General features: G+C 55.3%; 1 protein-coding gene across 5 annotated transcripts in view; it reads left to right on the forward strand.

Annotated features, from left to right (window-relative positions):
• Positions 1–18: 18 nt before the first annotated feature.
• Slc38a3 (solute carrier family 38 member 3) overlaps positions 19–13,090 on the forward strand; it is a 14,461-nt gene continuing 1,389 nt past the window's right edge. Inside the window, exons 1-15 of one of the 5 annotated variants that reach the window (XM_010615505.3) lie at positions 19–276; positions 5,291–5,400; positions 7,759–7,910; positions 8,013–8,094; positions 8,261–8,376; positions 8,925–8,998; positions 9,083–9,175; positions 9,269–9,350; positions 10,526–10,608; positions 10,692–10,750; positions 10,947–11,108; positions 11,183–11,262; positions 11,514–11,614; positions 11,847–11,971; positions 12,056–12,200. In XM_010615505.3, the coding sequence (XP_010613807.1) occupies positions 7,810–7,910; positions 8,013–8,094; positions 8,261–8,376; positions 8,925–8,998; positions 9,083–9,175; positions 9,269–9,350; positions 10,526–10,608; positions 10,692–10,750; positions 10,947–11,108; positions 11,183–11,262; positions 11,514–11,614; positions 11,847–11,971; positions 12,056–12,200 (1,303 nt within the window). In that variant the 5' untranslated portion in view covers positions 19–276; positions 5,291–5,400; positions 7,759–7,809. Of the gene's footprint in view, positions 277–5,290; positions 5,401–6,700; positions 6,721–7,758; positions 7,911–8,012; positions 8,095–8,260; positions 8,377–8,924; positions 8,999–9,082; positions 9,176–9,268; positions 9,351–10,525; positions 10,609–10,691; positions 10,751–10,946; positions 11,109–11,182; positions 11,263–11,513; positions 11,615–11,846; positions 11,972–12,055; positions 12,201–13,090 lie in introns of those variants that run through there. The other 4 variants (XM_010615504.3, XM_010615506.3, XM_010615507.3 and 1 more) reach the window with 4 other exon arrangements.

Below are 13,090 nucleotides of genomic sequence, written 5' to 3' on the forward strand. Positions count from 1 at the left end.
CCTTCATCCTCAGCCACTGCTGTCGCCGTTGCAGCCTAGCCGGGAGCCGAGCAGCCAGCACCAGCTGGAGCGAGCAGAGCGCCGCGCGTTCCCACCCCAGAGGCCAGGTACCACTGGGGACGCCAGCGCACCAGCTCAGGGGCGTCAGGAAGGCTGAATTGGCCCTGCTGGCCCTTTGGGTTCCTAGAGGGCTGTGAGTTTCTCCGCTGGCCCGCTGCGGCCCCAGCCGGCACCCCAGCCACAGGCGAGTTGGAGTCCCGCGCGCTCTAGGTGCAGGTATGCGACCCCGCCAGTCGGTACCCAGTTCGGAGCTGGAGCTAGGGTCCTGGGAGGGGCACCTCGTCGACGCTGGACTTCTCTACAGGGCAAAGTTGGACAGCAGGAGGTCAGTGGCTTCCTAGCCTGGGGCTCGAGCAGCACCAGTCAGCTTCCTAAACCAGGCCCGCGGGGCAGCGAGAGCGCGTCAGTCCGGGAGAGTCCCCGAGAGCGCGGAGAGCAGTCCCTGGAGCGCTGCCCCGACGGGCGCCTGACGGCAGTGTAATCGGCTGGCACGCCGGGAATCTGGGTATATTTATCCCAGCCTCATTGGAATAGGGCAGATCGGGCCGGGCCGCCTAAGGGGCCGCGGAGTACATACTGGCCCCAGAGCCTATGCCATCTGCGGTGGAGCCAAGGGGAGGGCAGGCTGGGCGCTCGTGGCTGTCTGCCTGAGGGCAGCACACGTGTATGCGCTCCTGCCTACCTGGCCTCGGGGCGCTTTGGAGCCGCCTACCCTGCGCTTCACAAGGGAGTGGACCCAGGCTCTGTTTGCAAGAGCCCGCCCCTGCTGGATTTGTCCCTTCCATTGGCTACAGCAGATGCATGCGTTTGTTTACACCGGAGGAGGGGGCTGGCGGGGCCTGTGGGGGGGTGTGCCCCCCATGACCTGAGCCCTGAGCCCAGGTGTGGGTTCTGCAACAGGGCTGAGGAGGGCCAAGTCAAAGGCTCTTGTGCCTGGAGGAGAGTGGAGGACGCCTGGCCTGGTGCTCATCCCTCAGCCTTCAAGCCCTGTCCTTCCTTCCAGGGCTGCATCCCACCAGCCTAAGACTACCCTGAAAGAGACTCAGAATAGGGCTGGGTTGGAGGCTTAGCTTCTGGCACCAAGGCCAGTCCCTGGGAACTCTCAGTCTGGGGGACAGAAAGCAACAGAGATCCAAGGGGATCTCTTTTGAAAGGGGGAGCTCAGCACAGTCGTTAAAGTCTCTGGGTGGTGGGAAGGATCAGGAGGGGAGTCAGCCAGGCAGAGAGGCTGGAATTACTGAGTCGGGAAGGGCAATTCTGACTTCTTGGGAGGTTGGGGGCGCGCTGTGTCTCTATTGAGGGTGGGAATGTACATCTCAGAACTTCATCCTACCCAGAGTGCTGGTCCTCACTGGTCTCCCAAGGCACTCTGTCAAGAGCTGGTGCTTGTGGCTGATATCACAGGCCCACCTGACCCCCTCATCCAGGGATCCAGGTGGCCAGACCTTGAGAGTTGAGAGTTGGTTTTTCCTGCCATGCCACTGTCCTAGTGAGTAGCCTCAGAGCCCCAGGCAGATGGCAAAACAGGTGCAACCAGACAGGCAGGTAGTTCACAGTGTTTGGGCTAGGTCAGACAGGGATTCTAAGCCAAACTGGACATGCCCTGGGCTGGTGTGGGGTCAGGGAAAATGGGCTCAGGGCTGGCCAGGGGCCTTAAACCCATTCCATCCATTCAGCAACACTTACTGAGCACCTGCTCTGTGACTCACGAAGTCAGTTTTGTGGGTGGAAGAGTACTGAAGAGGTGGGCTTTTGATCCTGGAGAGCAGACAGACACGGGAAGGCAGGGTGCGGCTTTAGAGGTCCAAGCAGGGCTTCTAGGGGCCAAAGGGAAAAACCAGCTGCTGGGGCAGGAGGGGCTTTCCTGCCAGTGGCCTAGGGTGGCTTGGTTTTGAATTTCCGCTCTGCAGGCTACGTCCTGTACACAGCCTCCCAGCCAGCACGTCTGCATATGTGTGGCCATTGAGAACAGGAGTCACTCCAATTGGCTGTCTCCTCTGCATGTCTTCTCCATGGTTCATATAGATAAGCCTCAGGTGTTGGACTAGGAGGAGTCTCTCGGCTTTCTCACTGAGCCTGGTCTTGTGGCCCCAGTGGATTTGGCTCCACCCTCTGGATGTCATTGCACCTGGCCAGCGAGGACAGAACCTGGAGGCACAGTGGTGGCCTTCTTATAGAGTCACCCAAGCCAAGTGTGGTGATGCACGCCTGTGATCTTAGGACTCAGGAGACTGAGGCAGGAGGATGCCTCCAAGTTTGAGACCAGCCTAGGCTACATAGTGAGTTCTAGGCCAGCCTGAACTTCATAGCGAGATCCTGTCTCAAAAAATTAGATGATAGACAGATGGATAGATAGATGGACAGATGATACATACACAGAGATGATAGATGGTCAGCTGGTGTTCTTCCTGGACATCCCTGAAATGCCCACAGGCCTGCTGTCTCCCTCACATGGGCATCTTGGTTCCCTTTCTCCTTCCTTCTGGGGCCCCTTTTGTCTTTTGCTGTTGTCTCTCTCCATCTTTTGTAGCCTCATTGTCTGTTTTTCCATCTGCCTATCTCTAACTGGTTGGTCATGTCATCTCTCTAGTTTTCTACGTGTCTCCCTAGCTGAATGTCTGTCCACCTATCTGCATAGGTGTCTATGCACCTGTCTCTGTGGTTTTCTCTGTGTCCTATATCGATCTACATTTATCTAGTTCCCTGGGCCTCTTTCTGTGTGTCTGTCTAGATCAGTATGCTTCAGTGCATATACTGAATGTGTGTGTTTTCTCTGCCTGGTCTCTCTGCTTCTTCCTGACTTCGGATATCACCCCTCCTCCAGGCTGGCCTTGCCTTTAGACACCCCCTCCCGCCCCGCCTCACCCACATCAGGGTCTCCAATGAGTCCTGAGCTGCCCGAGACCTGTGTTCCAGCTTTTTTGGGGCTAGAAATCCGGCTGTCAAAATATTTGGCTGCCTCCAGGGGATTCCGGGTCAGCAGGGAGGAAGATGGGTTTGGCTGGCGCAGGGTCTCCCCTGCCCCTGGGGGGCCACAGTCACATGATGTCCTGTCCTTTGCCTCAGCTGGGCCTCTGGCTGCACGTCCTCTCAGCGGGCTGGCAATGGAGGGGAGGAGGGGCTGCTGCTGGCTTTGGCCCGGTCTTGAACCCAGACGTCCTGGCTATAACCTCTGCTGGAGGCAGCCTGAGATTAGAGGGTCCAGGGCTGAGTGGGAGGCAAAGCTGAGGTGGCCATTAAGCACCAGCTGGGCGTCTAGGAAATGTACCCTGTCACAGGAAAGTCTACCTTCCGGCCCCAGCTGGACCTCTCAGATCCTCCTAAGCACCTCCGGATGCTAGAACACAGAAGTGTAGACCCCAGATCCCAAGGTCAGGGAGCTGGGGAATGAGAGATTCATGTGACCAGATACCAAACTTGGGCCATCAGCCTTTCCCTAGATGTGCCCTCATGCACACCATTCCTTTAGAGCCAGTCCAGTGCCAATTGCACACTATCCACTTATGCGGTGTCATGTTGTGTTTTCCACAGTGTGAGAGTGGCAGATAAGAGACTGGGACCAAAATTTGGAGTTGTGGCCTAGGGAAAGGGTGAAAGGTGTTTTTTAGTACTCTCTCCTGTTCTAATGGCCTCCCACTGATAGCCCTCAGCCCTGACCTCACAACCCCTGTGGTTAACTGGTCTGGTTTGTCAGAGCGGGTGCCTTTTCTGGAAGCCTGGAAAAGCAGGAGTGCAGGGGGATAGCTGTTCAGATGGGTGCTGGGGGGGCACCCTTCTCAGCCAAGGAGGATTAAAGATGGGCTGAGCTAGGAGTAGAAGCAGTCTTTACTCAGAGATAATCACAGTTCTCCAAGTTTCTTGTTCTTCATGAGCTGAAGGCATGGCTTCTTAAATTCAGAAAGCCTGGGCTATTGCTGTAAATTCCCACTGGTGCTTATGGCCATAGGAGCAAGGAAAGGACAGAGTGGCTTCTCCCTGTAGCTAGTCCACCACTGCAGCCCCATTTAAGTTCCTGAGCACTGGGGAGGAAAGCAGGGCTCAGAGCCCTATGGATGTCAAGGACTTTGACTCCAGGACAGAGGGGTAGGCTTCCTATATTGGCTGATACAAGCAGCCATTCCTTTGTGGCCTGAATTCCTGAGCCAGGAAGTCTTAAATTAGCCAAACTCAACACCTGCAACATGTGGCTTCTCACTCTGTGATGCCCACGTGAGCAGGTGTTACCTGCTGCACCATCCTGTGGCACCTGCCACTCCTGGCTCTTATCTCCCGGAGAACAAATAGGTCCCAGAGCAGTAGGCCAGGCCATTGATTTGCTGCCTGGACCCTCACTGCTCCTATGATGAATACGATTCTGATGACCTGTCCAAAGTCACAGTGATCTCCCTACCCTAATGCCTGACCCTTCTCGGCATTCATGGCCTGCTCTAGAGACAAAGGTCCCAGGGAGGTTTCTCACTCTGTCTACACAGGACCTCTAGATTTTGGGGGATACTGAGGTCCTGACTGGGGGTGCTCTGCCCATGGCCACACAATTAAGGCTGGGCCAGGTAAGGCCATAGCCTCAGGCTATGGTCCAGTCTCACACTACTGAGCCAAGCTTTGCTGTATCTTCCTGTCTTCAGGAGCTCTCCCCTGAGTTTGCCCCTACTCAAGGGGTCAGGAGCCTGGGAAGCAGTAGGCCTGAGAGGTGGCTGTGGTTGAAGATGGGCTGGCAGTCTCAGGGAATGGCTGGGGTCCCAAAGTGAGGCCAGACCTAATCCCCCATTGGCCCCCCAGCCCTCTGGCCCACCCTTGACTGGAGTACAGACCTTGGTGTTTAAGGCTGTTACCAGGCATATCTGTCTGTAGCCACAGGATCTCCATTCCACCCTCACCTCATACCACACCTCAGGGCCTTTGCCCAAGCTTTATCATTTTGAGACTCTTTCCTATTCAGCACTTCAGGAGCTCCTACAGGACTGTGAGGGCTGGTTTCATCATCTCCTTTAGGAAACCTTTCTTGATACCTCCCTCTCATCCCAACTATTTTTTCTTTTTCCAGTGCTGAGAATTGAACCCAAGGTCTCAGGTAAAATGGGCAATGGCTCTATCACTGAGCTACAGCCCCAGTCACTGCCATTTCCCCTTTTTTGAGTCTCAGCACAATGTGGTTCACCTTCAGTTGTATAGGGAGCTACAGGGTAGTGTGGGAGGGTAGACTTTGGAGTTTGTTTTCAATCTCTTTTAGACTGGAGGCCACTAAGGAGGCATATTCTATATCCCTCTGGAGCTGGAGAGTCAGCAGTGACTGGTGGGAACAGCTATCAGCTTCTGGAGTCTGGACCCCCATTGTGCAGGGTGGGTAGAGACCCTGACCCTCACATATCTCCACAGCCCTGCCCTGACTGTGGTCTCCCTGGAAGCAGTCTGGCTGTTAGTGTCCTCCTAGGACACCTCAGCCAGAGCCTGACGCACCCCTACACACAGCAGCCCAAGCCAGCCGGGCATCAGCCCCTGTGGCAGAAAAGGATGCTTTGTCCCTGCTGCCTACTCAGCACTCTAGAGGGCCTGTCCCAACTTGCCCTGGGCCGGGCCCTGAAAAGGCAGCCTGAAACAGTGCTGGGAGCTCTCTTGAGGGATTCTGGTGACCCAGCGCTGCCATCTGCATGCCACGTGGGGTGCTCAGAGGGGCACTGATGGCACAGAGGCATGAGGATAGGCTAGCCTCTGGGAAGAGGGGTCAAGCAGAGATGTGGACATTGTCATGGGTGGGTTGGTGGCCGAAGTGGCAGAGGCAGCTTTGGTACCAAGTATGGGGTCCCCAGGGCTGAGGTGCAGAGATCTGAGTTTTAGCCTGGGCTAATAGAGGAGAGGGCCTCTGATCAGGATGTGAGGTCTAATCCCAGCTCTCCTCGCCTGGCCTGGCCTTTCTTGCTCTTTCTCCTCTCATCTCCTTTCTTTTTTTCTTTCAGATGGGGGTCTCACTATGTTGCCCACACTGACCGTTGCACTTGCAATGCTCCTGCCTCAGCCTCCAGGGTGCTGAGATTACAGGCATGCGTCCATGCCTGGCTTCCAGCTCCCCTTTTCACTCTAGCCCTGAGCACTAAGTTCAAGTGTCTTGAGGGTCAAGATTCATGAGCAAAGCCGGCATGGTGGCGCATGCCTGTAATCCCAGCACTTGGGAGGCTGAGGCAGGAGGATCACTGTGAGTTCGAGACCAGCCTGGGGCTACATAGTGAGTTCCAGGTCAGTCTCAACTACATAGTGAGACCCTGTCTCAAAAAACAAAACAAAACAAAAAAAAGAAACAAGATTCATGAGCAGATCTGAGCTTGGCGTGGTGGTATGCTTTATAATCCTAGCACTTGGGAGGCTGAGACAGGATTGCTGTGAGTTTGAGGCCAGTCTGAATTATATAGCAAGTGCCTGTCTTAAAAATAAATAAATAAAAAGAGCAAACCTGAGAGTCAGAGTCTGGGACTGAAAGGGGAATATTTAGGACAGGATTTAGAATTCCCAAGCAGAGCATGGGGCATAGCCTCAAGATCAGGCTCCTGCCATCCTCTCTGACAGCCACCCTATCCTGGCTTAGCTCTCCTTCTAGCTGCTGGTCTGACCTTCAGGATGTCCTACAGACCCTGGGTTCACTGTTCCCAGACACCTTCTGGGCACGGGGTAGGTGATCCTGGCCTTGGTGATGGGAGAAGGGCCATTGAGTCGTCTGGGCAATGCTTGGGGCAGGAGGAGGAGGGAAGCTGGATCCTTTGAGGCCCCACAGATCCAAGCCCTGAGAGCCAAGAAGGGACCCTGATCTGGCAATCCAGGCTCCTCTTCAGCTGGCCAAGGCCCTAAGCTTCCCAGCCAGGGGCTCAAAGCAACCGGCTGTGCCAATTCTATTGAGAGGATATAGCCCTGGGTGGCGGCACCTGAGGGTTAGGGCTCCCTAGCAGGAGAGGAGAAACTGGAAGAACAGTGTCTTGAAGCCAAGGCTGGGTGGGAGGATGAGGACTGTATGGTGAAGAACTGGGCCCTTTAACATCCATTTCCTGGAAATGCCCCACAGCCAGGCGGGAAGGGCCCAGGTGTCCAGCCACCCTGTACTGACTCAGGCCTCCTGGATTCAGGGGAGGGGGCAGCCTCTGCGCCTGCAGTTCCCAGTGCCAGCTCGCAGCCCACAGAGGACCCTTTGTTCTGACTGCCAGCAGTGCCCGCCGGGCAGCTGGGAACAGAGCCAACAGCCCTTACCCTCTCCCAGGGCCTCTAGCCATCAGGCAGTGCCATTCTAGGTTGCCCAGGAAGCTCCTGGCAGGAAAAGGGCAGGAAACTACCTCCCAGGACTCCTGTGGAGGGAGAGGCACTCTAGGTTGCATGCCTCAACTGGGTCTGAAGACCTGGGATTCTGCATCCAGTGGTCCTGGTGACAGTGAGCTCAGAACTCAGGTTATCCAGATGAGCCTCACTTCAAAGATGGAGAAACTGAGTACCAATGACTTGCCTGGCCTGGTGTGTGTGGGGGATGTATACTGTCTAAGGTGGGGAACTCAGCTGTCCAAGCTCTGCACCACAAAGGCAGCTGTGGAGAGGCACAGGCCTCTGAGCTGTATGTATGTGTCCTGGGCGACCCTCTGGGGTGCTACAGCCACTGCCTTGGTTGGAGATGGGGCTGTGGGCCTAAGGAGGGAAATAAGCAGAGGGGTTGCTGCTGCTCCACAGACGCCTGACCGTGTTGGTGTGAGAGTGGTGCTTCTGGGGTGGTCCCAAGCCATGGAGGCGCCGCTGCAGACGGAGATGGTAGAGCTGGTGCCCAATGGCAAACACTTGGAGGGGCTACTCCCAGTTGGCGTGCCTGAAGCCGACAACCAGAGGTAAGTAGAAGAGGAACCCAGTGGAGGCTAAGGACAGCACAAGGCAAGGGAACAAAGCCCAGGGCTGGAGCTGAGCCTCCTTGCCCTGGCCTGTGCCTGCAGGGTGGAGGACCCCAGACAGAGCTGTGTGGAGAGCAAAGGCTTCCTGCAGAAAAGCCCCAGCAAGGAGCCACATTTCACGGACGTGAGCTGGGCAGCTGAGGGCTTGGGGGCAGTGTGGGGAGCTTGGACACAGTAATGAGATGCTCTGGGGGCAGCAAAGGAGGCTAAAGGGCAGGGAGGGGAAGGCCAAGATGATACCATGCCTTGCTGATTCCCCATGCCTCCCCACCCCACTCTGGTGCCCACAGTTCGAAGGGAAAACATCATTCGGCATGTCAGTGTTCAACCTCAGCAACGCCATCATGGGCAGTGGCATCCTGGGGCTCGCCTATGCCATGGCCAACACAGGCATCATCCTTTTCCTGTGAGTGCCCTCAGCAAACCTTCTGAAGATGGGAGCCCTGAACAAGCCACCCACCTTGACCTCCCAGGACCTCCCAGTTTCCTGTCCAAACCACAGCTGCACAAACACCCACAGTCAGATAAATATACCTCACTGCCCAGTAAACCCACTGAGGTCACAACACAGGGCCACCATTACAGGCCTGAGTCTGTACTGCGACAAAGTTTACACATGACAGCTGAATCCCGTGGCCAGGCCTCTGTGGGCACATGTGTCCTTGGCCTGGGGGCTCTGCCCTACAGCCTAAATGGAAAACATGTTTGTCGCAGGGACACCAGGGGAGGTGGTGCTCAAAGGATAGTCACAGGCACTCTGACCCTGAGGTCCCTTCTGGGTCATGTTCTGCCTGGGTCGAATGGTATGTTTTTCACCATTCCTGGGGCCTGCTGAGCTTAAAACCACACCTTCTGGGGTTCAAACACTCAGGTCACAGATAACCTCTGCCGTGAAGGCATTCCCGAGTCCTTCCCTCTTCCAGCCAGGGGCCACTTTCTCTCCATCTTCCCCAGGTTCCTGTTGACATCTGTCGCCCTGCTCTCTAGCTACTCCATCCACTTGCTTCTCAAGTCTTCTGGTATTGTGGGTGAGCCTCCCACCAGCCTGCAGAGGGGTGGGGTTGGGCCAGATGGGCCAGCTCCCCTGGCTGTCCTGACCCCCATTCCCATAGGCATCCGTGCCTATGAGCAGCTGGGCTACCGTGCCTTTGGGACCCCTGGAAAGCTGGTGGCAGCCCTGGCCATCTCACTACAGAGCATCGGAGGTGAGGCTGCTGACTAGGTGGGGGGTAGTGGAGGTGGACAGGTCTGAAGGCTGGCTGATTCAACTGACCACAGCACCTGCCCCCTCTCCCCAGCCATGTCCAGCTACCTGTACATCATCAAGTCTGAGCTGCCTCTTGTCATACAGACCTTCCTGAACCTGGAGAAGCAGAACTTGTGAGCCCAGGGCGGGTGATGGTGGGAGGTCCTAATTCCCCCGTGTACACCACAGACTCCAGAGGCCCAGATTGGGCTTGTGGGGGATAAAGAGCAAACACACGGCTAAAAAGAAAACATAACACACAGCTGATGGAGGGGCACTAGAGCTGCCAGCAGAGTCACCATTCAGTTCCTACTTATTTATGTGCCCCTTCCTGGAACCTGCCAGGAAGAAGCACATGGGGCTGAGGGCAAGGTGAGGCTGAGGAGCTGGGCCCTGCCTGGCTCTAGCTCCTCACCCCATCTGTGAGCAGAAAAGCCACAGGCTTAACTCTAAGTACGTGCTATTCCTGATCATGGGGTCAGCCTCCCAAGATTAAGCCGGGTGTCCTAGTTGCCCATCACTTTAGACTGCTAGCACTCACTGGGTATCAACCTTATTCTGTGGGCTGGGGAGAGAGAGGAAATGGGCAGACCCTGTTCTTGGCAGCATGGCTCAGGGGAGCAAAGGGGCTGTGTAGCTGGAAGCAGCTCTACGTGGCAGAAAAGGGTGAGGATTCAGCCCCTGAGGCAGAACAAACTGGTCTTTGGGTTTGCCCTAGAAGGATGGTTCTGGCTCTTATCCCGTCTCTCCCTCTACCCCGTGTCTATTTCCAGTGGGTAGAGGAGGGGAAGAAGATGCAAGACACATGCCAGGAGAGACTACAAGGGGTATAGGTTATCAGCAAATCCAGAGACCCCATGGCAAACGCAGTTCCTCCCAGAGCCAGAGCCCTGCCTCCTCCCTGCTCCCTCAAGGCTGAGCCCAGTCCTACACGTGTAAAATAAACACCAGCCGCAAGGGGGCTGGGGATTTAGCTCAGTGGTTCCACCTCACAAGCATAAGGACCTGAATTTGATCCCCAGTATGAAAAAAACAAAAACAAAATAAACAAACAAACCAAAAACAGGGACTGCAATTGCTATGGTCACTGCAAGAGCTTGGTGCCAGGCCCAGCCTTTGTTCTGACGTTACACATGAATCTAAGGTGCACCCATTCTGCAGACAGGCATGGGGAGGCTAAGAGGTCTGGCTAAATAGTCCTCAGAGGTCACTCAGTGGCCCTCATAGTATCCCCAACTGGGGAAGGCAAGAGGTCCCACCCCAGACTGAGTGGGCTCTAACACTGGCCCCATACTCTTGTCCCTAACAGGGTCTGGTACCTGAATGGGAACTACCTGGTGATCCTGGTGTCTGTCACTGTCATTCTGCCCCTGGCACTGATGCGGCAGCTTGGTAGGTGGGGCAGTGCTAGGCCCTGGAGGGATGCTGGAAGGACAGCAGTGGCCCCAGTCTCACAGCATCCCCTCCCTCTGCAGGCTACCTAGGCTACTCCAGTGGCTTCTCTCTTAGCTGCATGGTGTTCTTCTTAATTGCAGTAAGTCATCCTCCATGTTGGTCAAGGAAAGGCAGATGGCCGGCCCAAGAGAGACCTCTGTCAAATGGAGAGGGAGGGCATCTCTGAGAAGCCTGGCTCAGAATGTGGGCCCTCCAGTCCCATCTAGATGTGGCTTCACGGTGACTTTGCAGGGATCTTAGCCTGGCTCTGATACCCACATCTCTCCCCACCCCAGGTCATCTATAAAAAGTTCCAAGTGCCCTGCCCATTGCTCTCCAACATGGCCAACATCACAGGCAACTTTAGCCACATGGAGGTGGCTGAGACGGCACAGCTGCAGGGCGAGCCCGAGGCTGCTGCCCTCTGCACCCCGAGCTACTTCACCCTCAACTCACAGGTTCCAACAGGCCAGGGCAGGGATGGGAAGGCCTTGTTGGGGGACTCCCTTGACACAATCCCATGTGTCTCCAGACAGCATATACCATCCCCATCATGGCCTTCGCCTTCGTCTGCCACCCTGAGGTGCTGCCCATCTATACAGAGCTCAAGGAGTAGGTGTCTGGGGCTGGGAGGAGGGTTGGGATTGCCCTGAGCTAGTTGGGGGAGAAGGGATGTGGTTGCATGTTGAGGGGAGATGACAAGACCCCAGTCATCTAATCAGAGATCTCCATGGCTGCCATGGTGGGGACTGAGGTAAGAGACACCCTTGCTGCTGAATAGTGAGGGTGCCAGAGAGACTGGGGGCTGTGGGATTTCCTGGTGTGGCCCAGCTTGTCACCAAGGCTTCTCCCACACCCTACAGCCCCACCAAGAGGAAGATGCAGCACATCTCCAACCTGTCCATCACCGTCATGTATGTCATGTACTTCCTGGCTGCCCTCTTCGGCTATCTCACCTTCTACGGTATGGCTGGACCAGCAGGGGCAGGGGTGGAGGCCAGGCTTGGAAGCAGGGGCTGGACCGTGGCCATGGTACCTTGTGTACTATAGGCGTTTATTAGGTGTGTGATACCTGACTTGTGCCCTGCAGCTGTGGGCGTGAGTCTGAGTACCACCGCCCTCTGTGTCAGGGTCCACCGGGCAGCTCAGAGCCTAATGCCCCCTGGCCTGCTGACCCCGCTCCCTGCTCGCCACAGACAGGGTGGAGTCAGAGCTATTGCACACCTACAGCCAGGTGGACCCATTTGATGTGCTGATCCTGTGCGTGCGCGTGGCTGTGCTGACAGCAGTCACACTCACGGTGCCGATTGTTCTCTTCCCGGTGAGCCAGTAGGCTGGTGGCAAGGGCCCCTGGGGATGGGCTGATAGGACCAGAAGGCTGATGGGTGTCCCCACCTGCCCCCAGGTGCGCCGTGCCATCCAACAGATACTATTTCAGAACCAGGAGTTCAGCTGGCTGCGGCACGTGCTTATTGCCACTGTCCTGCTCACTTGTATCAACCTGCTGGTGATCTTCGCCCCCAATATCCTGGGCATCTTTGGGATCATTGGTAAGAGTCTGGCCCTGCTGTGAAACTGAAAGTACTGCCTCAGAGCACTTCTGGTTCTACAAATCCTGGCAGATTACCGAGTTCACACCTTACATTTAAGTGATGGCTGCTGACCATGTGCACATTTTGATTTTGGCTTCCCATCCAAATGAACTTTTGTCTTGAGACAGCTGCAATTTTTTTTTAAAGACAAGATCTCGCAACGTAGTTCAGACTGAACTTGAACTCGCTATGTAGCCCAGTCTGGCCTCAAACTCACAGTGATCCTCCTGCCTCAGCCTCTAAAGTGCCAGGATTAGAGGCGTGCCACCAAGCCAGGCTTCAATCCTATTTGAAGGCTCGGAACCATTGAGTCAGTCATTCCTCCTTGCTGGGGAACAGAGGTGAACCTCAGAGGTCAGGTTTGGCCTGGGTATAGTGGCACATGCCTGTAGTCCTAGCATTTGGGGAGACTGAAGCAGGAGAATCAGTTAAGCCCAAGAGTTTGAGGCCACCTTGGGCAATATAATGAGACCCACGCATACACCCTCACCCCCTCCAAAAAAGAAAAAAGACCTCTTTGGGACCAGGCATGGTGGCACATGCCTGTAATCTCAGCACTTGGGATGCTGAGGAAGAAAGATTGAAAGTTGGAGCTCAACCTGGGCAACTTAGCAATTTAGCAAGTCTTGTGTTGAAATGTTTAAAAGTTTTTAGGAATGTGGTTCAGCACAAAGACCAAGCGTTCAATCCCCAGCACTAAGGGGAAAAATCCTACTATAGCAAGCTGTATTCTGGAACCCAACACCTTATACATCTTTCCATTATAACCTGCTTTGCTCATTGCTTGCAATAAGGAATGAGAATTCCTCATTGCTAATTTCTTTTTCTTTTTCTTTTTTTTTCTTTTT

Source organism: Fukomys damarensis, unplaced genomic scaffold, assembly GCF_012274545.1.
Source record: "Fukomys damarensis isolate Sample0158 unplaced genomic scaffold, DMR_v1.0_HiC HiC_scaffold_37, whole genome shotgun sequence".
NCBI lineage: Eukaryota > Metazoa > Chordata > Mammalia > Rodentia > Bathyergidae > Fukomys > Fukomys damarensis.